Source organism: Dermacentor andersoni, chromosome 5 (assembly GCF_023375885.2).
Source record: "Dermacentor andersoni chromosome 5, qqDerAnde1_hic_scaffold, whole genome shotgun sequence".
Classification (NCBI taxonomy): domain Eukaryota; kingdom Metazoa; phylum Arthropoda; class Arachnida; order Ixodida; family Ixodidae; genus Dermacentor; species Dermacentor andersoni.
The window spans coordinates 63,763,647-63,789,981 of NC_092818.1; the positions used below are offsets into that span (position 1 = coordinate 63,763,647).

The 26,335-nt window shown below is 48.9% G+C and overlaps 1 protein-coding gene across 5 annotated transcripts in view; it reads right to left on the bottom strand.

Annotated features, from left to right (window-relative positions):
* Window positions 1-26,335, bottom strand: part of LOC129384989 (uncharacterized) — a 186,831-nt gene that overhangs the window by 69,402 nt on the left and 91,094 nt on the right. For all 5 annotated transcript variants that reach the window (XM_055070756.2, XM_055070755.2, XM_055070753.2 and 2 more), the window contains one exon: window positions 21,734-21,825. In XM_055070756.2, the coding sequence (XP_054926731.1) occupies window positions 21,734-21,825 (92 nt within the window). The remainder of the gene's footprint in view (window positions 1-21,733; window positions 21,826-26,335) is intronic.

Genomic DNA, 26,335 nt, shown 5'->3' on the forward strand with positions numbered 1-26,335 from the left:
CATGCGACGCACCGAGTCTCCACACTGTGAGGTGTGTAATGTGACTGAAACTATAGGTCATGTGCTTTGTGACTGCCCTAAGTACGTGGAAGATCGTAAAAAGTTGGACAACGACCTTACGCGTCTCGACAGCGCACCGTTGTCGGAGGATGTTATTTTAGGCCCTTGGCCAGATGCTCAATCGAGTTTCAAGGCCATCCAGGCATTACTGAACTTTCAAAAAATTACGGGCCTGGATTGCAGACTTTGAGCATGCCAAATTACTTGCCATATCTTCTACATCTTCCTTCTATCGTCATCGTCACCCATCATGCACCTCTTTCTTCCCTCTTTCTTTCCCTCTTCCCCTTCCCCCAATGCCGAGTAGCTGGATAGAGGAATATACCTCAGGCCGACCTCTCAGCATTTTGTATCATTAAACTTCTCTCTCTCTCTCATTCAAAGTCGTCAGCGACCTACTAAAAGGCCTCGTAGAGTATTTCGAAGGGAACACCGACGTTGTTTCTAGGGCGTCTAAACGTGAATTCTCTTCGTTTTCGCTTAAAAAATCTACTCGCAAGCAATAACTACCCACACTCTGCGCCAATAACCCCCTTGGTGTACCCTCAGCGGTGCGTACAGAAGTACTGTATGCCCTACGTTGCACTTCGACCTCTGGGCACCTCAGATTCCCCCCACACTGCCCAGGATACAGGGAAGGTAATACTGGCCGCCCCTGAACGCCGACGTCGCCCGTTACGTCAAGACATGCCGAGACTGTCAGCGACGAGAGACACCACCGACAAGGCCAGCGGGATTACTACATCCGATCAAGCCTACTTGCCGACAATTTCAGCAGATCGGTATTGATTCGTTGGCTTCCTTTCCGATGTCTACATCCAGAAATAAGTAGCTCGTCGTGGCGACGGATTACTTACTCCGCTTCGCTGAATGAAATAGTGAATGTTTGATGTTTGTGGCGCAAGCGCAATCCGCTTCGCTGAAACCAAAGCTCTGTCGAAGGGAAGTGCAGCATTTGTGGCGAAACTATTCGTCGAGAACATCCTGCTGCGGCATGGTGCCCCCGAAGTCCTCATCACTGAAGGGAGAACGGCCTTTAGAACAGACTTAACTCAAGCCATTCGGAAATATTGCCAGACAAGCCACAGGAGACAACTGCCTAACACCCGCAGACGAGTGGTCTTACGGAGCGCCTGAACGAGACCTTTGCCGACATGCTAGCAATAAACGTTGACGTCGAGCACAAGAGGTGAGATGCGGTCGTGCCTCAAGCAACCTTCGTTTATAATATGGCAATGCAAAAGACAGCTCAAACGACGTTGTTTAATCTGGTTCCATCTGGTACCGCCATTCAAGCAGGAGCCTGACGACTAGCGACGCCATGTTGCCGCACGTCACTGACGAAGAAAATTTCGACGTCGCCGCCTATCTCAAGCACAACAAAGCAGCCAGACAGCTTGCCCACCTGCGCATCAAGAATATTAGGAGGATCAATAGCCGGCACTACAATCTTCGACGACGATACGTGGAATACGAGCCTGGCAGCCATGTTTGGGCTTGGACCCCGATATGCTGACGAGGATTTAGTGAGAAGCTTTTACGCCGCTATTTCGGACCCTACAAGATCATCCAATGCATTGCTGCACTCGACTGTGAGGTCGTGCCAGACGGCATTTCGCTATCACAGCGGCGCCGCTCACTACCTGAAGTAGCCCATGTTCTGCGACTGAAGCCTTTCTACCAGCGCTAACGAACTTTGGGACTTTGCATAGCTGCACTTTGGACTTTTTGTCTATTACGTTAAGGTGCCCATGTCGCAGAAAATCCGGCGTCGGCGTCGGTGTCGGCGTCCCGAGTCAATGTCCCGCGTCGGCGCTGGAAGTCGCTTCGGCAAAAATAATTTCGAACCAAATTCCCCACCACGCACACACAACCGCTTCTTTACCACCAAGGTTGATCACAGCTTGTCTTTCATTTTTTATAAAGGGATTCCACGTAATTTTACGAACGGCAGCCCACAAGAAAATGTAATGAAAAAGCACCGACAGAGCATGTCCTTTGTGTTAGCTCTTCCAAGACGGACATATTAAAAGTGTGAAAGAATAACAGGTGAACGACCCGTGCAGCAGGCCGCGTTTCTACCAGAAAGCTCGCCTTCGTGGAAAAGCGTTCGCATCCAGGCCTTCCCTGTAAACATTACGGTGACTTAAGCTGTAGCTGCCGCGAAGCATGATAACAGTAAAGGGTCCTTGAACGCTATCGCGTTCCACTCTTAATGGCGAAGCTTAAGCGCCCTCCAAAACTCTTTTTGAGATGGATGAATTGACACGTGCACTTGTTTATCTTTTTCGTATGACCATTTTCACAGTCTAAAAAATGTTACCGCTCTGGACGGGAAGCGCCCGCATGCATTGGAAATTTCTCGAATGTTATCGATGGTTCTATCTACTGTCTGTTGTCACCGCAGTTTGCGGAATCTGATTGCATGGGTGACGCAAACTGTGTAGCTCATTCTGGAAGACACGCGGGCACGAGTGATTACTCTGGAACCTTCGATGACTCCAGTATCAAAGCCGACACGCTTGACTGACCGATCAAATTTTCGATGGGTGTCGCCTGTGTTCTCCGCTATCGCGCTTCTGTGACTGTAGTGCGTTTTTGAGGGTACTAGTTCACCCAATATAACACTAGTTTCTTCATTTCCAGTTCTGGTGCTTTCTTCACTGCCATTACTACATGACTGCTGCAATGAAAAAAGTCGCTGACACAGTGTGTAATGTTTGAGTAAAATTGGTGTTATTGCGCAATTGTAAACGTTAGTGCATTCTATGTGCGAAATAACTTCTCTCGCGTATTTAGCAAGAGTACTAGTACTTATTGCTTCTGAGTTAATTGCTTGCAAAAATTTGGAACAGTTACAATTTAACACATGAGGCAATCCATTGTTAAGGAATGGGAACTTAGCGCTGCGTATTTGCTGCAGAAAGGGTTTTCCGGCTGTGCAGTACTTTTCCTCTTTTGCACATCTCCTTTCAGTTTAGAAATCGTAAATGCATACTTATTCTTGTTAGCTTGGTGGTGAAATGGTTCGTTATACCGTGCTTTCCGCCTCTTAGAACGAACAGTAGCTTTTGGAACGAGCATATGTACTAGTTGAGTTATTTTCTGTTTGAACGTGAGTCAGTTTTCCCGAACTGATTGAGAGTGGAAATTCGCTTCAAAATGTGGTATGTTCATTATTATCACATCAAAATTATCTTTATCTTATAAGGTTATCGTTTCCTTGCACGCGTATCGTGCTACAAAGGAAATGAAATTTAGATGAATAACTTCGTGGTGAATAATTTAGGGAAGATAATTAGTGGAGGAGTAGCTATGATGATGAGTTGTCAAAATTACATCTAGTATATTAGGAGAATGACATGTCACACGCACTTGTTGCGATACAAACTGTGTAAGATGGTGGTTAAGACAAGCGTCAAGGTAACCGCTGGTTTCTGTGAAGTTAGCTATCGAAACTTCACCATTCCAAATAAGGCCCGCGAAATTAAAGTCCCCAGAAAGAATGAAGCTGGCATTAAAATGCCACAAAACATTGAGGTTTAAAGCATCCTTTAGTGTCCTAGGAAGGAGACGGTTCTCATGCGGGGGCTATAGAAAACACCTAGTAAAATAGATTGTAGGGAAGCTTCAATAATTAGCGAGAACATTTCTACTTTTGTATAAATGTTAATTCAGGACACTGCTGTTTGATGACTTGACAAGCTGGGACACATGTTCTTGCTTTGGAAACTATGAATGCACGTGAACATAACGGAGAAGGAAAGGTTAGCTATAGGTGTAGGTTGAGGATTCGCGGTTGCGGCTCGGCGAGCATGCGATTTCTATTGAATGTATTTCAGTATTTTTAAAGTTTGATCTAATAAGTATGGGTTTGAGCGAATGTGTAACGGCTTGTAGCGTGAGAAAAATGGGGCAGTCGTTCTTTAGCAAAGCTGAGTAATTGCCTTTTCGCATTCTGAATATTCTCGCCAACGCTGTAAAGCATTCTTTCTTATTTGTGCGCGTTTCAGAGAATGCCATCTTGAATTTTGTGGAATGTGAACCTTGATATTGTCACGTGGTGGTGACGTTAAGAACACAGTAGCAATACTGTGAAAGGCAAAACTAGATTTTATTGGGCGAACCTGTGCCCACAAAACAGGCTACACCTATAGCACAACGAAAGCGGCGAACACAGTCGGCGATGGTCGAAAATCTGATCAGCGGGTCAAGCGCGTCGGCTTTTATAGAGCAGTCATCGAATGTTCCAGACTGATCGTTGGAACCCGCCTGCCTTCCACAAAGTTCTACACCATTCGCGTCAGGTGAATAAATCAGATAACACAAGGTTCGGCGACGACAGACTGCGGATAGAAGCATCGATAACTTTCCAGAAACTTCGGATACATGCAAGCGCGTCCCGCGCTGTGCGATAAGATTTGTTAGGCGGCGAAACGTGGTCGCCTGATAAATATAAGTACACGTGTCAATATTATGGGTCTACAACGACCCGCTGTATGACAGCCTATGCGAATCACTCCTCCAAGGGAACCGCTCATTTGCATAAGTTACCATTTCATTCCGGAATGCATTTTAACGCGACAGCGTTAAGGAGCCTGTGTCACAGAAAATGCGGTGTCAGCGTCGCACGTCGTTTCGCCAAAAATATTTTCGAACTACCCATACCGAGGCCATCCATGTGGCGCAAGGAACTAACTGAACTAATTGAATTTCTCAAGTTAAATACGTAGAAAAATCATTAAATACGACCTACGCACAATCTACAGGCACGATATCTCTCTGATTGTAATTTCAATAATCGCAAAAATATAATTATGTTACGCGAAAACTCGAAGATACTCCCTTTTTAGCGTTTCTACGTTTCATAGACCGACGATAGCGTCCGCCATTTATGCGCACCGGCGCGTGAATATCTTAGAGTGCACGTAGGTTGCGGGGTGCCAGCTTGCTTGAAACACTTCGAGAAGGCGCTCGCCTCCACCGCATCGAGGACCACGCAAGAGGCTGCGTTTCTACCTTCATTTCAAAAGCATCATTTTCACGTTGCGTAGTGTGGTAGAAAGGCCCTCAGTCCAGAGCCTCGCTTTTGGCATTCTTCAGTGCAGCACTGAAAAACGCGGCAAGGCACCGTTGCTTGTCGGCGCTGGTTGCTTCTATCAGCCACCCGACCCGAAAACCCGCCTTAGTGAGTAGCGTTCGAAGCAGCGCTTGCTGCTGTCGCCAACGGAATTGGGGGTACAGCCGCGTGAATGCTCTTTATTGGCAGGGCCGAAGCCGGAGTCTGCTGCGGTGCTGCCCCTTAACGCGCCACGTCAGCATACCGTGCTTTTCGAAAAAAATGAAACGTGCCCTGGCTTTTCGAAATGAAAGGTTCTCTTTCAATTTCAGTGTAATTGTCTCTCTTAATGATTGAGCCTTGCTTTGGAACCCCGGGTTATTTCTGGGGCTATGTTCCAGTCCCTTTCTATCTAATCATACTTTCTCCTACCTGGGTTTATCATATCAGTTCAAAGCATGCAAGCTATCTCTGGACGCTTGCCTGCCACGTGCCCCATTGCTCTTTCCCTCTACCTGCACTGACACCTTCCACCTACTGCTATAGATAACAGCCTGGAATACGCCACGATATTCATTGTTCTCCTGACACACTGGCTGCCTGTTGTTGGCGTCCCACTCGAGAACGATACATGGCGTCACAAATAGGATCAAGCTGACCAGCCGCAACGAAAGGTTTTGGGGCTAGCTGAACGTGAGGGCCTAAGGTATGGAGCACCTAAGGCCGCCTGAACCACTGCGTTTGGCCGCTGATGGAGGAAGAAACTGGAAGCTATTTCGCCGGTAGTTCGAATTTTTTCTTCATGGCACAGCATCCACGGACAAGCTAGGTTTGGAGGCGGCAAAGACTCCTCAGCGTGGCCGGAGAAAAAGCCTTGGACGTGTTCAACAACTTCGTGCTCATCGAGAAAGCAAACGAGAAAGACTACGCCACCGTAACTCCACCAGATGTATGTCCTCCGTTCTCGTCTTCAGGGGAGGTGGAACCATTCGAACGTCCCTAAAGAGACAAGCACAGCGCCGCAAGCGCTGCATATGGTGCACGACCAGGTGGAAATTGGAACCAACTCACCAAAGCTCCGAGAGCACATGCTCAGCGATAAAATCCGGACTTTAGGAAAGGTTGTCACCCTTTTCAAGGCGGCAGAGACCTCAGCTCGTCAAAACGTAGTCGGGCGTAAGGCAAACGAAGAACTGGCTGTGGGCGCTCTCGCGTCCAGTAAGGGAACCCCCACGAGGCCTAGGCGAGACCCGCAGTGTACGCGTTGCAACAGAAGACACGCGCTAAGGCGCTGCCGAGCCTACGGAAAAACCTGTTACACGTGTAATTGGCAAAATCACTTCGCATATCGTTGAAGCAAACAGGACGGTGTTCGCCAATTGCAGCATGAGAAGGATGACTTCGAAGTGCTGGACGTAGCTATCGGCACCGCTGACAGAGAACGCGACTGGTGAGTGGACGCATGCATTCACGGCCAAAACGTTAGGTTCAGAGTGGATACAGGATCACAAGCAAACGTTTAGTCGCTCTTCGTGTTGCGGAAGCTTAAGGCTGTTACTATGAAGCCAAGGGGCGCCGTTCTGAGAATTTACGCTGGTAAAGTAGTCAAACATATCGGAATGTTTTCAGCACCCGTTACGGTTGCCCACCACAAGGTGCGCGCTGCATTTTTTGTTCCAAAGAAAGACCACAGCGAAATCTTGGACTTAGTAACCAGCGAGAAGCAAGGGATCGTCCAGCGCGCTGTTTAAAACGAGACTACGAACAACTTTGGAGCAGTCATCGAGAAATTCCCACGGCTCTGCCACAGAGTAGGGCGCACGCCGCGTGAATACAAGATCGTGCTGCACAATGAAGCTCTGCAATCATCCAGCCAGCCCGAGGGGTTCGTGTGTCCCTCAGAGAGCCTCTCCGCACTGAACTTTATTGGATGCAAAAGGAAGGCATCATCGAGGTCAGCAGCCCGGTCGATTAGGTGAGCCCGCTAGTCATTGTACTAAAGTAGATGGAAAGTTAAGAGTTTGCATGGATCTAAGACGCATAAATGAGAACTTGAAGAGAGGACACTATCAAATGCCTCACCGAGAGCATATTGAAGCGGATTTGGCAAGCGCGAAATTTTTCTCTCCTCTTGACGCAAATTCTGGATTTCACCAAATCCCACTAGATGAGGGATTATCCAAGCTTTGCACATTGGCAACGCCGATCGTTATCATTTTCTTAGCGTTCCATTCGGCATAGCTTCATTTAACCAGGTGTTTCGGAAGGCCCTCAACGAGGTTTTTGGAGGCCTTCCAGGTGTACGCGTGTACATGGAAGATGTACACACGTACACACCTGTGGTGTACACACCTGTGGTGCGACATGGTGGAACACGAACAAATTTTGCGCTGTGCACTAAAAGCAGCTGATTAAGCGGGCATAACGTCTAATGCATCCAAATTTCGGTACGGCGTGCAAGAAGTGTTTTTCTTGGCGACATTATTAGCCAGAATGGCATTAGGCGCAATTCCGACCTTTGGAGGGTCTTCTGAAAACGCCAAAGTCTCGAGACAAATTGGTAGTAGAAAGGTTACTCGGCATCGTTAACTACTTTAGCAAATACCTTGTGTCACTTTTCCAGCCTACATCGACTCTACGTTCCTTCATCAAACAAGCCGCAGTCTCGGATTGGACGCTGAACCAAGAAAACGAATTGCAAGCGATATTCAAGAATTTGAACAAAGCGCCAGTGCTTATTATATTTGACCCAAGTTGCAGACAAAGTAAGTGCAGATGCTTCTAGAAGTTGCATAGGATAGATGCTCCTACAGCGTCACGGGGTTCCTGGAAGCCGGCAGCAGACGCAACAACAGCGCTGACCAAGTCGGAACAAAGGCACTCTCAGATTGAAAACGAGGCTTTGGGTTTAGGATGTGGGTTGCCAAAAGTTCAATAATTTTGTTTATGACCGGCCACTCCTCCTCGACAGTGACCGCAGCCCGGTGATAAACATATCAAGGAAAGGCATAGCTGATATGCCGCCCAGAGTGCAACGTGTTTTTTCTGAGGTGGTCTAAATATGATTGATGTGTATGTTAATAGAAAACAGATGGCCTTAGCCGACATGCTGTACCATTCTCCTGCTCCTGAGCACAAGGTGGCTGCAGACAGGTGCGACGTCGAAGTTCATGCCATCACCGTCGTATCAGCACTTGTGAGTGAAAAGACAGCCGCAACACTTGCGGAAGAAACCGCTAACAATCCACCCCTTGGTCCCTCGCTACAGAAACTCGCAAAGGGAGAATATGTGGACGGTCCGCTAAAACCCCTGGCTGCCGAGCATGCGGCGGTAAACGGCAAACTTTTGAAAGGGTCGGAAATAGTGATACCGACCAGCATGCGCAGGGAGATGCTGAAAGGGATTTATGCAGGCCATCTTCGTCAGGTGAAGTGCAAAGCTTGGCCAAGACATAAGGTCTATTGGCCGAACATTAACTCAGGGATTCAATTCATGATCGGAAATTGTCCTGCTTGCAAAACATATGTATATAAACAGCCACCAGAGCCTTTGATTCTTCGGCCAACGCCTACTCAACCATGGTACTGTGTCGGTGTGATTTCTTTCAATACTTGAGACGATATTATCTCTGCGTTTACGATTTGACGTCCAATTTCCCAGAGGTACAGCTGATGCCCGACATCACTGCCAGTTGGGTCATCGATAGGCTGGGTGCAATATTTTCAAGGTACGGTTTCCTAGCCGAGGTTAGCGCCGACAACGGCCCACCATTCAACAGATATGAGTTCGCTCTTTGAGCACATCTTTATTATTTCAAACATGTGACATCAAGCCCGGAATAGCGCCTATCCAACGGGCTCGTGCAATAGGGCGTAGAAATTGTGAAGTGCATCCTAAAGAAGAGGAAAGATGCAAACGAGTGATTTTGGCATTACACGCTGAATTACAGGGTATATCCCACTCAAGATGGCTGGTCCCTAGGTGAGGTGCTGTAGGGAAGGCGGCTGCGCACACCAGTGCCAGATTTCAATCCACTGCCTGCGATACGCGTGAAGAAACACCGACAGGTGAGGCACAAGCAGCGGGTTCTGTCTCGTCTGAGCCACAATGACCTGATACGTTTGAATGGAAATTCGTGATCACCAAAAGCCGAGGTGGTCAGAGCAGCAGGGCCGCGGGCCTTTGTCGTGCGAACCGAACACGATTCAGTTCTTCGGCGCAACCATCCCCACCTTTTGGCGATGAAAGAACAGTGTGATGCCGACTCATCAGATGACGAAGTTTCGGACGGCGACCGGGCCTTGTCACAAGAGCTAGAGTCAACCGCCCCTACGGTTTCATCAACGGCTGCTCAGCCGCCATAGCTGCGGCCGCAAGCAGTAGCCGCAACTTTCACTGCCGCTCCATCGGCCACAGACGAGCAGTGATTGATTCAGCCTCCATGACAGACAACACGACAAACGCGACTACCTGAGTGTCTAGGTTACGACCAATACTTCCAGAAGACAAGCCAGCGGTGTTGAGCCTGGCGGCGAACAGCTTTTGAGAAGGAGGATGTATCATATCAGTTCAAAGAGAGCAAGCTACCTGTAAACACTTCAATGCCACGTGCTTAACTGGTCTTTCCCTCTACTTCATTAAGCCCTTCCACCTACTGCTATACATACCAGCCCAGAATAAACCACGAGATTCAATGTTCTCCTGACACCCTGGCTGCTTGTTCTTAGCCTCCCACTTGAGAATGATACACTGCGTTAGTGCGTAGTGCACGATCGAATGAGTTACGCATCGGGCTGCTTGTCCAAGGGAATAAAATTTCAAACCAGCCGTTGCACCAGCTTGGGTCACTGAATATGTGACAAGGTGTACATAATTTCACTCTTCAACGAACCTCTTTGATGCCGACATCGACCACTGTCTGATGTGGGAATGAGTAGGTACCACTGTGTGAATGAACTCCTTGAAGCCAACTTGCGGCACCGGATACTGCCACTCGGTTTTTGCTGGACCTTAAGGAACCTTTTTTCATATTCTCTTGGGTCTGTGAGTGTGTGCCAGTAGGTGTGTGCCGCCCTTAAATGAACGTCCTTCACGGCAACTTCGGTAACTACGTATGTGCCAGTGAGAATGTACCACTCTACAGTAACGAAAACGATCCTTCAAAATTTCTTCGATGTCGTGTGTAACCAAACGCACGTCACGATGCGTTCTCAGGGACATTTACCGAGCTGCGTCTTAAATACACTGGGTATGTGTCGCTGTTCGCTGAACATCCCGCTAAGTTAGGTCAACGAGTAAGGTCTGCTCGATATGTGACAAGCGAGCGAAGAATTCTCAGCGTTCGTAGGCACACACACACCACGGTTCTTGTTTCGGAGGGCATCTCGGCAGTGCCACCACATGGTGACGTGCGTTCAGAAAGAAGGGCAATAGAGGAGCCCGGTTACCGCTTTACGCGTACCTCAGCATTTTGGCGCAGTCATGCGCCATGCATTTCGGAGGTCACTCGGAGAGTTCAATGCGGCTTCACTAGACAGCACCTTGTGTTTCTGACAAGCGCAAGAGAGAAATTTTACTGCAGTACGGGCCACATACACAACTAGCTTCGACGGCTGGAATACGTTGCGTTGCTATATCATACGAAGTCAACAAACACTGAAACAATAGACAACATAGGGCAAGTTACTTGTGCGTAATAAATGAAATAAAGAAACAATAAATTAACGGAAACGAAAGTGGATGAAAAAAGAATTTGCCGCAGGTGGGGAACGATCCCACAACCTTCGCATTTCGCGTGCGATGTTCTACCAATTGAGCTTCCGCAGCACCGTTTGCCTGTACACTTTCTTGGGTAATTATGTTTCCTAGTAGAAGCCTGGGAGTGTTAGCCAGCGCCACCACTCACAGACCTTGGCGGTGGATCTCGAACATCGTTTCTGCCGCAGGCGTCACGAGAACGTGATCTTTTTGGGTAAAGGCAACCAGACAATAAACCCACACATGCTAACTTCATGAATGCATCAATGTTGCCGGATTCGAGACCCTCGTTATGTAACAAACGAGAATAAAGCGGGTTAACCTAGAGGCCCGTTTTTATTAGTCATATTGACACATGTATTCTATGCAGACGACAACGAAGATAGGGACATTAACGGACTTCGTCTTGTGGGTCATTGAGATTCGGCGAGGACGAAGAAGATGTGTCTCCGGCCTGTTTGTTTTTGAGCAAGTTGTCCTGCTGTTCTCCAAGAACGTCTCCCTGTCTACTGCCGGCGTTGTACTGTCACACTGGTGGAGGTTCGGGGTGCTAACCGCGCCTGATGCTCCGGAGTCCTTCTGGGAGTCGTTCATCTAGACCGGACGCGTTATCACCAGCTACGGCACCCGTACATCGCTTTAGTCGTCGACTGCTAGGCCTTGCCCCGGAGTTCTGCCCTCTTCAACCACCTCTCTCCGGGAGCTCCACACATCTCGAAATGTCCGAAACCAGCCCACCACAAGCACCGCAAAGCAGCCGGTTTTCCAGTCCACAGCAGTAACCGTTCTGCATCCTCTGGTTCCCGATCGCTATCGCGGTGCAATCTTCGAAGACATTGAAGACTGGCTTGACAAGTGAGAACTCGCGCAGAATAACCAGTGGACTGAACAGCAAAAGCTCTCCCACGTCTATTTCGCCCTCGACGACAGTGGCCCTGCTTGGTATGAGAACCGCGAAGCTAGCCTGACGACATGGAATGACTATCGTCAGAAAATCACGGGTACCTTTGCGAGTGCCGACCGACGCGACCGCGCCCAGTAGAGGATGGAGCTGCGGGTACAACAACCTAATGAGTCGGTCACAGTGTTCGCCGAGGACATGGCGTGCCTCTTCCGTAGAGCCTACCCGAACATGGCCGAAGAAAGAAAGTTGCGCCGCCTCATGCGAGGCGTAAAACAGCAGTTGTTCGCGGGGCTTGTGCGGACTCCACCAGTCACCGTAGCTGACTTTATCAAAGAGGCTACGGCTATTGAAGGGGCGCTTTATTCGAGATGCAGGCCGTACGATCGACTGTACAAACAATCAATGCCACCGCAGTGACTGGCGAGTATCAGAGTCCCTTCCGTGAACTGATCAGAGAACTCGTCAGACAGGGAATTCAAAAGATTCTGAGACCGACAGTGGATAGACCCGTAGTGCCAATGGCCGGAGTGGTGCGCAACGAAATCAGGCAGGCGTTACCGGCAGCCGATATTCAAGATCACCAGCGGCCCATGATTACGCCGCCGCTGTCCAATGTCCACCACCCGTAACAACGACACCGCCGTACCACCAGCCTTCGAAAGCAGCTCCATGGTCGCCACCACAAGGGGAGGCTCGCACCCGTTGTGCCACTACAGTCACACCACCAGCCGCCGTTCACCGCGCCTTGGTCAACGCCGCAAAACGACACTACGGGACGGCCGCAATTTCGGAGAACCGACGCATGGCGCACCACTGATAGGTGCCCACTCTGTTTTCACTGCGGAGGCGCCAACCAACTTTCGCGTCATTGCTAGCATCGCGGCACATCATTTCGACCTTTTGGTCCGTGGTCCTATGGTCGACGTGCAAATGACGACTCCACGCTACGCCGCAACCAAACTGCTTTTCAGGGAAGTCCAATAGCGCACCCGATTGACGAATCCGTGCCGCATGGTAAGTCCAATTTCGGCCGTCGGTCGCGTTCTCCAACCCCTCCACGTCAAATGCCTTCCCCTGCTGGACGTACTTTTGCTGACCACAGAGGACAAAAGTCGCCCATCCTACGCCGGGGAAATGAAGGCGGTGACCTCTGTGGTTAAGGTTGCACGCCCGCCGCAAGACAATAAAAAGCCCCCAACACTCTCGCCGCAGACAGACGTGAAGCCGATAAACACCGACACCGCCGAAGAAATTGTGAGCGCAGACATTGATGAGTGCCGACATCCATGAGAGAAGTCGACATTGGTGCCGACTTCTCTATAATGAGTCAGGAACTCGTCCTGCGCCTGAAGAAAGTGAAAATGTCATGGACGGGACCTCACATAAGGACGGCAGGCGGGCAAAAACTGATGCCCACTGGAAGATGTACTGCTAGAATTAGCATCGGGGATTCTTTTTTCGTGGCCGCTTTCATCGTTCTTCCTGCGTGCTGTAAAATTTGATTATTGGAATGGATTTCGTGAAAGAATATGGCGCCGTAATGAAAATTGCGGTCTGCATGGTGTCGTTTTACAAGAGCCCTGGTTCAGTCCATTGCTTATCACCGCAATGTAACTCCTTTCGTCTAGCAGAAGATAACGTCGTCATCCTAGCTGGATCATGTACCCTTGTTTCGGTAGCATGTGGCTCACCGTTTCATTGCGAGGGAGTTGCCGACCAAATGGCCCCGTTAGCTTACTCACTGTATCTCGGTCGCACGAGGGATCGTAAATGTCACCGACGGGCTCACGAACCTTTTGCTAACCAATTTTAGCACAGAGCGACTGTGCCTTTCGAAGGGCACGGGTGTGGCTTATTTTAATGGTGTTACGGATGTTCGCGGCTGCTGTTCACTACTCGAGGGAGCGCCTACGCAAGGCCGAGCGTGTGCACTTGATGTCAGCACTGCTTTGTCGCCACACGAACGAGAATGTCTTCTTTCGCTATTGCCCAACTTCAACGACTGCTTCACGTTGACGTCCATCTCCGGTTGGACGCCTCTAACGAAGCATCGAATAATTACAGAGGATCCGGCAAGACCAATTCACCAAAATACTTATCGTGTGCCTCCCAGAGAACGTGAAGCCACACAACAAGTGACAAAAATGCTCGAAGACGACGTGATCCAACCATGAACGAGTTCCTGGGCATCTCCTGTAGTTCTAGTCAAGAAAAAAAAACCGGCAACTTGCGTTTCTGTGTCGCTACCGTTTCTGTGGCTACCCAAAAACTAAATCAGATGACAAAGAAAGACGTGTACCCGCTTCCGCGTATAGACGCTTCACTCGACAGGCTTCATCACGCACGAACGAGGTGACTTCTGGCCACACAGGCTGCACGAGAACATCGGTCAGAGTGCAGAAGAGGTACTACTGGCGGACACTTACCACCACTGCGAAACATCACGTTCGCACTTGCCTCGACTGCTGGAGGCGCAAGTCACCTCCGTCGCAACCAGCCGACCTCCTACAACCGATCCAGGTTTCTCGAAGACCATTTGATCAAAGCGGAATGGATATTGACACATGTGCATGTTTATCTTTGTCGGGTGACACGTTTCACCGCCTAACAAATGTTCTCTAAACAGAGCAGGACGCGCCTGCATGTGTGGGAAGTTTCTGGAGGGTTCTCGATGGTTCCATCCGCTGTATGTCAACGAACCTAGCGTAATCTGATTGCATGTATGCACGACGCGAATGGTGTAGAACTTTGTGGAGGAACACGCGGGTCTCGGCGATTACTCTGGTACATTCGACGACTGATGCATAAAAGCCGACGCGCTTGACCCGCTGATCAGATTCTCGAAGATCGCCGACTGTGTTCGCCGCTTTCGTTGAGCATTGAATGTAGCCTGCTTTTTCTGGGCATAGGTTCGCCCAATAAACTTAATTTCGCCATACACAGTTTTGGTGCTGTGTCCTCAACCATCACTTCCACGTGACATCTGGTGGAGTTGCTTTCCGTTCGTGTACCGGACTCCCCCACAAAGCCGTGATCCCAGCCTGAACGCGGAGCACAACACCAAAGTCGCCAAGAGAGAGATAATTTAATGGAAAGAAGCCAGAGAGGGTGGCCTGAGCTAAGACGCTCTAGCCTGCTACTCTGCACAGGGGTAGGAGTAACGGGGACCTAAAGGTGTGATGAGGGATGATGATGACATAGGAAGGGGGATGCGCAAAGGTGAAAGCAAGTTCAACACTCTGATGATAAACCTTCACAAATGGCATCTATGAAGCTACTATCAGGTTTTGTGTCAAGTCTGTCGTCACCAATTCAAGGGAACTTACTTAAAAATAAAGGCGCTAGGACGAAGCTGGTGTGTGAGCCTCCCCTGCGTGAACAGCACAAGCGCCAAACAAAAGCTTTATAGCATATAAAGAGCTGCGATAAGTGGCTCCAGCACGGCGATCAGTTGTAGGGTACTTTTGGCGGCCCGATTCTCGAGACCACCGAGAATTACGCGCATTGACTCTACCAGCTGCTTCAGATATTATTCTACACTCCCTTTCTTATTATGCTCATCTCTTTGCTTGCCTGTAGTGTCACCGGTTTTATTGGGCCTATAATTCTTGGCTTCGTGGCGCAGAGGCCCACTAGGGCCCGCTGGCATGGCCGTGGGCCTAGAGGGCAGCAAAGGCCATTCCGTGTCTGTATCAGCCGGTGGCGGTGAATGTTTGCATCGTGCTCTCGTTGACCTTAAATTATCAATAGACGCCGTTACCGTCCTCGATGCACGCATAGGAAGAGATGGTCGTGGTACCTCTGCCACGCTAGGTAGTTCTCCTGAAATGGTTTTGTGATGCTTCTGTCGCGAGCGTTGGTCACTTTGGAGAACGGAATGAGTAGCCTTTTTACGTGAAGATTGGTCTCTTGCCATTTTTCAAAGAATACGAACCTCTTTTTTCATCTTCGGGCATTCCTTCGAAGTCGCTTCATGAGAGCCAGTACAGTTGGGACATTTAAATGAGGACGCCTCACAGTCGGTGGTACCATGCTCTCGGCCGCAACGCGAGCAGGTGGCTTTGCTTCTACAAACAGCGCTCACGTATCCTACCTTATGACATTTCGGGCACTGAATAGGCCTCGGAACAAATGGTCGTACTCGGTGTATCACGTAGTCCACTTTGGTAGACGCTGGTAATGCCGAAGAAACAAATATTAACTCGATGCATCGGGAGGGCCCCAAGGGGTGAATCTCAAGAAGGCGCACCGATGACCTCAAGAGACTCTTCAGGTCCGCGTGCTTGATTTCAAGCTCCGCGTCGGAAATCACTCCACTTGTCTCCTTCCCGTAAGTAATAAATGAGCGGACGGGGATTGCGCTTAACTGTGGAATGGTCTTTAACTTCTCAAGTATTGCGGAATTTGTCACATCTATTGTCAGGATGTTCTTGCGAGCGTTGATCCTGATCTCGTTGATTTGTCCAGGGGCCACACATTCAAAATATTCGGTTAAAAACTACCTGCTGAGGGAGTTCATGCTGTGTGACGTCGAAAGCGGCACTTAGTAAACCATGAAGGATTCCTGATCACTCTAATTCGATGAAGTCACCTCATTCGACATACGGCACATTTTCTTCATACGGCGGCCCATGACTACGGTGTACTCACTGTCAGAGTCCATGTCTTCTGGCGTTGAGCTCTCCCAGGAATCGAGCTGGTCCGAACTTCGAAAGGCACGTCGTCCAAAAATGAGCGATAAAGTAGACGACTAACCTTGTTCAGGTGGTCGTGGGAACATCTTCTTGCTCATGCTTGATGAAATGACTCTCACGAAAATGGCAAGAACGTAAAGAAATGCATAACAGCGAGAGGCCCAGAGCACGGATTTTTGCCTGAGACGACCAGGAAGATTGTCGCCAAGTCATACCCAATAGGAGCCCCGGCGTCCCCCATCGTGTTACAGCAGCCCAGGGAGCCTCCGACCTTCCGCGATTCAACATTCGAAGATCCGAAAGCTGGCTTGAGACGTACGAGAGGGTCACTACGTTTAAGAACTGGAACAGCGACGACAAGCTACACCGTGTATTTTTCGCATTGGAAGATGCCGCCAGGACGTCGTTCGTGAATCGAGAAGCCACCTTAAAGACGTCGGAGCGGTTCCGCAGCGGCTTCCTGCAGACATTAACAAGCGTCGTGTGAAAAGATCGAGTCCAAGCTCTACTAGACAACTGAGTGCAGCTACCTAATGAGAACGTTGCCATATTTACGAAAGAAATTACCCGTCTGTTCTGCCACACCGACCCAGAATTGCCCGAGAAGAATGTCCGCCTGGTTTTGCGTGGTGTAAAGGAAGAACTTTGCGGCGGATTGATCCGAAGCCCACCGAAGGCCGTCGACGAGTCTCTTCGGGAGGCCACCAGTACCGAGAAGACACTGGAAATGCGGAACCGGCAATTCAACCGACGCGCGAGCTCAACAAACCACGCCGGGGTTCATTGAGTGGCCACTGATGACATGAGCGAGACTATGAGAGCGGTTGCACGGGAGGAGCTTCAGAAGCTGTTCCCTTTGTCGCAGGCAAAAGTCGACGTCGCACGCGAGGAGCTCCAACATTCACTTGGAGTAGCCCCTGAATCGCCGAAGAGTCAGTCGCAAACGATGACATACGCCGCAGTGGCCCGCTGTCACGTTCTCCCTGCGGGTTCGGGGCAGGGCCAGTGACGCCACAGTTCCGTCGTCCACCACCGTCGCCGCAAGCACGCCAACCCATCGCTCCGCGCAGCATTCCAAGGAAGACAGACCTCTGGCGCGCTCCTGACCGCCGCCCGCTCTGTTACCACTGTGCGGAAGCTGGTCACGTCTGCTGCCGATGACCATACCGGGAGATGGCACTGCGAGGGTTCGCCGTTAACGCGCACGACCAATGCTTGGCGAACGACCTCGCGATATTGCCGACTACCTCGCCGCCACCCAGTGGAGCCCTCCACGACCGTTCCGTTCTCCGTCACCAGGCCGCTACGTGTCGCAACAGCGCCATCCATACACTGGCCCAGCCCGGGACCGGTCCGTGGGCCCATATTCGGAAAACTAAAAGCACCAACCGATGGAGGTGCGGTTGCTGTTCCTCGAACTGACGAAGATCCTCCGCCGCAAACGAAGACGCCGAAGAGACTACCTCGACGACATAAAAACGACACGCCGCTGTTCCGACGAAGTCTGGAAGCAAAGAATACGCCGACGAAAGACCACCTGAAGATGGCACGTACAAGCCACGCGACGCAGCCGCCATGTACCACGCCACGCGACGCAGCCGTGATCCGATGCCCAGACCTAACTGTCATCATCATCCTCATCATCATCATCATCATCATCAGCAGCAGCAGCAGCAGCAGCAGCAGCAGCAGCAGCAGCAGCAGCAGCAGCAGCAGCAGCAGCAGCAGCAGCAGCAGCAGCAGCAGCAGCAGCAGCAGCAGCAGCAGCAGCAGCAGCAGCAGCAGCAGCAGCAGCAGCAGCAGCAGCAGCAGCAGCAACAGCAGCAGCAAGCAAAGCAAAGCAAAGCAAGCAAAGCAAGCAAGCAAGCAGCAGCAGCAGCAGCAGCAGCCTGGTAACGCCCACTGCATGGAAAACGCCTCTCGCATACTTCTCCAACTACCCCGGTCATGTGCTAATCGCGGCCATGTTGTCCCTGGAAACTTGTTAATCTCATTCGCACACTTAACTTTCTGCCAAGCCCTCATACGCTTCCCTTCTCTTGGAATCCAGTCCGTAACCCTTAATGACCATCGGTTACCTTCCCTACTCATTACATGTCTGTCCATGCCCATTTCTTTTTCTTGATTTCAACTAAGATATCATTATCTCGTGTTTATTGCCTCACCCTATCTGCGCTTTTCTTATTCCTTAACGCATCATTCTGCTTTCCATAGCTCGTAGTGTCATCCTCAATTTAAGTAGAGACCTTTACGTAAGCCTCCAGGTTTCTGCCCCGTAGGTGAGTACTGGTAAGACACAGCTGTTATAAACTTTTCTCTTGAGGGATAATGGCAACCTGCGGTTCATGATGTGAGAATGCCTGCCAAACGCACCCCAGCCCATTCTCATTCTTCTGATTATTTCAGTCTCATGATCCGGATCCGCCGTCACTACCTGTCCTAAGTAGATGTATTCCCTTACCACTTCCAGTCCCTCGCTACCAATCGTAAACTGCTGTTCTCTTCCATGACGGTTAAACATTACTTTAGTTTTCTGCAAATTATTATTTAGACCCACCCTTCTGCTTTGCCTATCCAGGTCCGTGAGCATGCATTGCAATTGGTCCCCTGAGTTACTAAGCAAGGCAATATCATCAGCGAATCGCAAGTTACTAAGGTATTCTCCATTAACTTTTATCCCTAATTCTTCCCATTGCAGGTCTCTGAATACCTCCTGTAAACACGCTGTGAACAGAATGGGAGAGATTGTACCTCCCTGCCTGACGCCCATCTTTATTGGGATTTTGTTGCTTTCTTTATGGAGGACTACGATGGCTTTGGAGCCACTATAGATATCTTTCATTATTTTTCCATATGGCTCTACACTCTGATTCCTTAATGCCTGCATGAGTGCTGAGGTTTTGAATAAATCGAACACTTTTTAGTAATCAATGAAAGCTATATATAAGGGTTGGCTATATTCCGTACATTTCTCTATCGCCTGATTCATAGTGTGAATATTGTCTATTGTTGAGTAGCCGAACACCTGTTCTGTAGCTTGATCCGGAAAATAGAGGAATTCCCGATCAAGCTAGAGGGCAAGTATTCGGCTTGAACTCAGGAAGAGGAGCTTAGTGTTGAAGCAATAAATGGCAATATTATGGGCATCATGAAGGACTGTGCAATAGAATTCGGAGGTAACTTCGTTAGACATGATACCAGTAAGCTATCGCAGGAGACGAAACATCTGATTAAGAAACGCCAATGTATGAAAGCCTCTGACCCTAAATCTAGAATAGAAATGGCAGAGAGAGAGAGAGAGAAACTTTATTGCAATTGTAAAGATTTGAAGGAGGGGTGGTCGGAGCCTCCCAGTCCAGGGCCCCACTGGCCTCTGCCGCCTGCCTGACCTGGCTAATTAAGGACTTTTATCCTGCCAGGTCGGAGCGGGCGAGCTGTGCCTCCCACTGCTGCATTGTCCTACTGGTATTTGGCCTATGAGAGTGCTTAGTGCACTCCCAGGTTATGTGTATTAGGGTAGGTGTGCCACCGCACCAAGGACAGTTGGCCTATAACGAGTGGGATACATGGCGTTTAGCAATTTTAAATGGGGGAACACCCCGATCTGTATTTTACGCCAACCGGCGGCCTCTTCCCCGTTAAGTTGTGGGTGAGGCGGCGGGTATTTTCTGCGGACTCCACGCTGATGAGCAAGGATGTGTTTGGCATTTAAATTGGTGGAATTTTGTGAGGGATAGTGTGGGTGGTTGGGGTTAGAAGAGGACGCCGTCGATCGGTTAGTGAACCCTCGAGCTCACGCGTTAGCCTTTTCGTTCCCCTGTACCCCCGCGTGGCCCGGGCACCAGAATAGGCGACGATGGTGGTTGCAGGATTTGAGAATTATCGCGAGGCTAGTCGCAGTCACGTGGCCCTTGAAAAACATGCGACATGTCTCCTGGGAGTCCGTAACCACGACCGAGTCCCTTTGCGAACGCTCCGCGTGAGCGAGTGTGATCGCCACTGCTAATATTTCCACAGAACTGGCAGAACTTTACAAGTTAATCAAGCAGCGTAAGACAGCTGACATGAGGAAGTATAATATGAATAGAGTTCAACATGTTCTCAGGAACGGAGGAAGCCTAAAAGCAGTGAAGAAGGAACTAGGAATAGGCGAAAATCAGATGTATGCGTTAAGAGGGAAAGCCGGCAATATCATTGCTAATATGGATGAGATAGTTCAAGCGGCTCAGGAGTTCTATAGCGATTTATACAGTACCAACGGCACCCACGACGATAATGGAAGAGGGAATAGTCTAGAGGAATTTAAGATCCCGCAAGTAACGCTGGAAGACGTAAAGAAAGCCTTGGGAGCTATGCAAAGGGGGAAGATAGCTGGGGAGGATCAGGTAACAGCATATTTGTTGAAGCATGGTGGGCCGATTGTTGTAGAAAAATTGGCCACCCTGTATATGCAATGCCTCATGACCTAGAGCGCAGCGGAATCATGGAATAAAGCCAACATAATCTTAATCTATTAGAAAGGGGACGCCAAGGGGTTGAAAAATTATAGACCGATTAGCTTACTATCAATTGCCTACAAAGTATTTACTAGACTGAGCGCACCGCCCGGCTAGAAGAAGCAAAACGCCAGAAGGAGACTCTCCGCAGCGTGGCGCCATCGCTCAAGGCGACGCAAAACACGTGCCGCGGAACTCACGGACCGCTGACGTTCAAAAGAGCACAGGAAACCCTGTCTCAGCGCCAAAAGATGACAATGAGGTGTATGGTGCCCTGTATCTCCATTTGGGTCTCGCTATTGCAAATAACAAATAAAACTTCAGTGCACTAGAAGTTACAGCTTGAGTTAACTGTGAACCAACGTTAGGAAGAATTCGGAAACAATGTACTTTTACACTCGTTTATGCAGTAACTAGCATATGTAATGTGGTACTGTACAAGAGTGGGGCCGAGAGAAAGTATGTTTTTACGTTTTGACTGGTTACCGAGATTATCTCGCCTTGTTCTCGCAACTTACCCAGATGTTCTCGTTTCAGTGCTCGGATAACGGTTCTGGCTTTTGGCTCCAGGTCACTTAAAGGTCACCGACAACGGAAGTTAAAAGCATTTCATGTTTGAAACAGGCATGCATAGCGCTAATGGAAAAGAAAACTAACCTGAAGCATGTTGAAGCATCTCTTCAGCTATTTACGTCTCAGATCATTCAACAAATTTTTCGAAACGCTTGGAACATCAAATAAAAATGCAAGACATGCACTTACCAGCCTGTAATAGTTGTTTTCTATTTCTTCACTCATATGTATTGATAGTATAACGTCTTCTCTTGACCAAATTTTGAATTTATAGTCAGAGGCTGAAAAAATAAGAAACAATGAAGACAATGATATTCATGTTACGTTGCTTCCCAAAACGAGCTTTTGTCGTCTCTGTATTGTATCTTCATCAAATTTGACAAATAGCAGGTGCGCCATGTGTTTCGTTTAAAGATATTATTGGTAAGCAGCCCAAATCATAAATGCTTTGAACCATGTAGAACGAAAAATGTGTTCCATTTGGTTTGGACTCCGGACCTTAGCTTTGTGCGAGTTCACCTCAAAAACGAAAATGAATATGAATGCCTGGCGGTTCCTGCGTGTCTAGACCGGTTTATCATATTTGATAGAAGATGAAAAACATGTTTATAAACTTTCGCCTACTTCTCTTATAGCGCGAATAACTATAACGATGAAATAAACAGCAAATTTTTTCCTGTAATGACAACAAAATTTGTAGAACAATTGTAATTTAATGCTTGTCTGTTTTAACACCTTTATATGCAACCGTTTTTTTCGCCTTTGCGTATAAAACGTTTTTGCCTGGTCTCCCAAATTTCCTCCTTCTGCATGTTCAGCTTTAGAAGGGGATGACAAAATCTAACATGACAAAAGGATGACAAAAGGAGCGACCGGTACAAGAAAACTCGCTAAGAGAATTGTACTTGCCAATCTAACCAATAAACACAACGTAAAATCAGTCCTCCGACGATACCCAGTTTTCTCAAAGGCCACAAGGCTTTGGCAGCGTAGAAAATGCTAGAGGCGCTGTCGGTATCTTTTGGGAACAACACGAGAGAGCGACTCACTTTCATTCACGCAAGGCAAGCAAGGCTCCAATAACTTAAAGTTATGCCAATCTCTTTCTGTTGCAATCTTTCGCCGGACCTCCTCAATTTGTCATACATTACTGGGGCCGCGTTAGCTTCCCCTGCCTGTGTGGAGGCGCCACGGAAACTGCGAGACCACACGATCACAAGGTGACGTGCACTTGCTGATTATTAACGATTCGGGCGCCCAAAATAAAAAGGCTTCTTTCTGATTCTACACCTTTCTGACCATTAGCCTCCAGCAATTGGCGAAAATGTGTTCGGAGCCACGGGTAGCTTGCTAGTCTGTCACCCGATGCCACAAAATCGAAGAAACTCACTACTTTAATGTCACGTGCACGCAGTAAAGATGTATTATTGTGTCCCGCGAAACTGAAGTCGTTTCAAATAGTCGGAGACTGCCCCGTTCCGAAAAGAATTGAATACGACCCTCGTTCTCCCAATGAACGCAGTTACACATAAGATCTCGGATCGTTATCTCGCAGCCCGAGAATTCTGCGGTTAATATTGAGACCTGTTTCGTCCAAAATAATACTATATTGGCCTTGAATTGCTATTAGGAAAAACATAGGCCAAGGTGATATAGTTTTTCTGATTGCCTAACATTTAGCGGAATTTCGTTTTCCTTCCAGGTATGACGATCGCTTAGAGGTCCATGAGTTATCAAGACAAATAATTGTGAACATATAGCAAGGGTATCTGATGCATTGGAGATGACGAAGCAGTTATGGCAATATGATATACATACTTTAAGAGGCGTTTTGTTTCTCATTTCCGATGTATACATAAAGAAACTTCCCTTGGATCTCTCTGTAAAGAGCCAAACTCTGCGACATGTATACGGAATGTGCTTCGCAGGACAAAGAAATTTTCTGTTCCTTGGCTTCGAGAAGAATTCTTCAGTTCATAAACGTAAATTTTTAGGCAGCACTTTCATTCATTTTTTTTTTCATGCTAGTCATAGTTACCTCTATTTTCATTAGAGCTTCGAGAACTTAGCTGTCTAATTTCCTCATTAGGTAACTTATCTGCAGCATACGTGACCTTAGAGTGAAGTTTAGGACGTATGTGTCTTTTGTTCCTGATGTACTTATCTGCTATCTTAGATCATCTTGCTACAAACAAAACTTTTTTTAATGAACGAGAGAACAGCGATCTGAGAGGCCCAACTTTTTTAGGTAACTGCATGATGTTCGTGCAAGGTCACGTGTGGTGCTCGTTTCAAATGTTAAAAGTTGTAAGCACGAACACTGCCCTTGTGCTATTGTATTTCCTGTTGCGGCTGGTCTTTTATTTTTTATTCTCTGAGCTTGGTATATATGTCCCCATTCTGTGTTAAAAAGCCACAGTGAAACTATGGAGAGCACTTTCCTGTATTCTACAAAAATTATTCGCCTTTGAAAAATATGTTATGTGTCTATGTAAGCATGAACAGATCTGCATGAATGTACAGCATGTTTTCAGATCGCATAACAGAAGTGGATATTACCCTAAAGCATACTAAAGGTGGTAGGAGAAAATCATATGCTTTTAACACTTATGTATGTAATGCGCACTTGACATAACGAAGGCAGACGCATTCAAGTAATCTGCAGGATGCATCTTTCTAGATAATGGGGTATCTCTCCTGCTTGCAAGCGCTTCCTGGCACACCTTATTTCTTGTGAAATGGGGTTTATTGCAGCTCGTTCGAGGGATCGCAGGTAGCTCTAGATCACGAGTCCTAGCGCTTCGCATCAACAGCCCGAGCTCGGGTCTCGCGCCACAGTGGTGGCAGTCCGCACTGTGCCACATGCATATTACCCACTACAACTTCCCCCGCGGTGAAGAGGAGCCATCCTGGCGACCTAAGGTGATGATACGATGAGGGGGTCGTGGTACGGCTTCAGGCGGCTGACGTGAACGGTCTCGCGGCCACGGCGGCGTTTGTCCGAAGATGGCGTCACCGGTTCGACCACATAACTAACAGGCGAAGTACACGCGACGATCCGGTACGGACCTTGATATTTCGGAGCAAGCTTTGGGCTAAGGCCTGGAGCTTGGAAGGGCAGCCGAAGCCAGACGTGAGAGTCCACGGCGAAGGACTGTGTGGGCTGATCGTTGTCGTGGCGATCTTTGTGGACTCCTTGGGTATCCGACGTGAACGAGCGAGCCAGTTGGCGGCACTCTTCAGCATGGCGAGCAACTTCGGAAAGAGGGGTGAATTCAGAGGCATCCGGGTGATATGGTAGTACGGTGTCGAAGGTAGTGGATGGTTCACGTTTATAAAGAAGGAAAAATGGTGAGAAGCCTGTGGTAGCCTGAACGGCGGTATTGTATGCGTACGTCACAAAAGGGAGGACATCGTCCCAATTGGAATGATCAGACGCAACACACATGGTGAGCATGTCCCCAAGAGTGCGGTTGAATCGTTCCGTTAGACCGTTAGTCTGTGGGTGATACGCCGTAGTGGTGCATTGAATAGTGCGGCACGCGGTGAGTAGATCATTAATAACTTCGGACAAGAAGACACGGCCTCGGTCACTGAGCAGTTCTCGCGGTGCGCCGTGCCGTAATACGAAATGCCGTAATATGAATGCGGCGACGTCGCGAGCAGCAGCCGAAGCAAGTGCAGCAGTTTCAGCATATCTGGTGAGGTGGTCTACTGCGACAATTATCCAACGATTTCCGTTAGCGCTGCATGGAAGAGGCCCATAAAGGTCAATGCCAACCCGATCAAAAGGACGTGCAGGACACGGTAAAGGTTGCAGAGGGCCTGTCGTATGAGAACTCTTGCGTCGCTGACAGGCCGCACATGACCGAATGTATTTGCGGACATAACAATACATGCCGCGCCAGTAGTACCGCTGGCGGAGCCGCTCGTAGGTTTTCAGGACGCTAGCATGAGCTTGTTGTGGGTCTGCATGGAAATGCATGCATACGTCGGAACGCAAATGGCGAGGGATGACTAGCAGCCATTTGCGACCGTCTGGCTGATAGTTTCGGCGGTACAAGATGGCGTTCCGTAGCACGAAGTGGGTGGCTTGGCGACGAAGGGCTCGAGGGCATGTAGACGTAGAAGAACTGCTAAGAATGCCAATGAGAGACACAATCCACGGATCTTTTCTCTGTTCAGACGGCATGTCACTAACAGCAACCGTAGCAACCGGGCACTCTATGGATGAAGGTGGCGTTTCGTCGGATCACATGGGCGAACGGGAGAGCGCCTGTGCATCAAAATGTTGGCGCCCAGATCGATAAATGACGTGAATGTCAAATTCTTGGAGCCGAAGAGCCCAACGTCCAAGACGCCCCGAGGGGTCTTTCAGTGACGCAAGCCAGCAGAGCGCGTGGTGGTCTTTCACAACGTCGAACGGACGGCCCTACAAGTCAGGGCGAAATTTGTTTAGGCCCAAACTATAGCCAAACATTCTTTTTCCGTGACAGAATAATTAGATTCTGCCTTCGTGAGAGCACGACTCGCATATGCAACCACATATTCTGGAAAGCCAGGCTTTCGTTGTGCAAGGACGGCTCTAAGACCAACGCCGCTGGCGTCGGTATGAACTTCAGTCGGTGCACACGGGTCGTAATGGCGCAGAACAGGCGGTGAGGTAAGCTGACGACGCAGAGTGGTGAAGGCTTGGTCCCATGCCGGAGTCCAGTCGCGAAGGTCACTAGGGCCAGCCAGGAGCTTCGTCAGGGGAGTGATGATGCAGGCAAAATTGGGCACAAAGCGTCG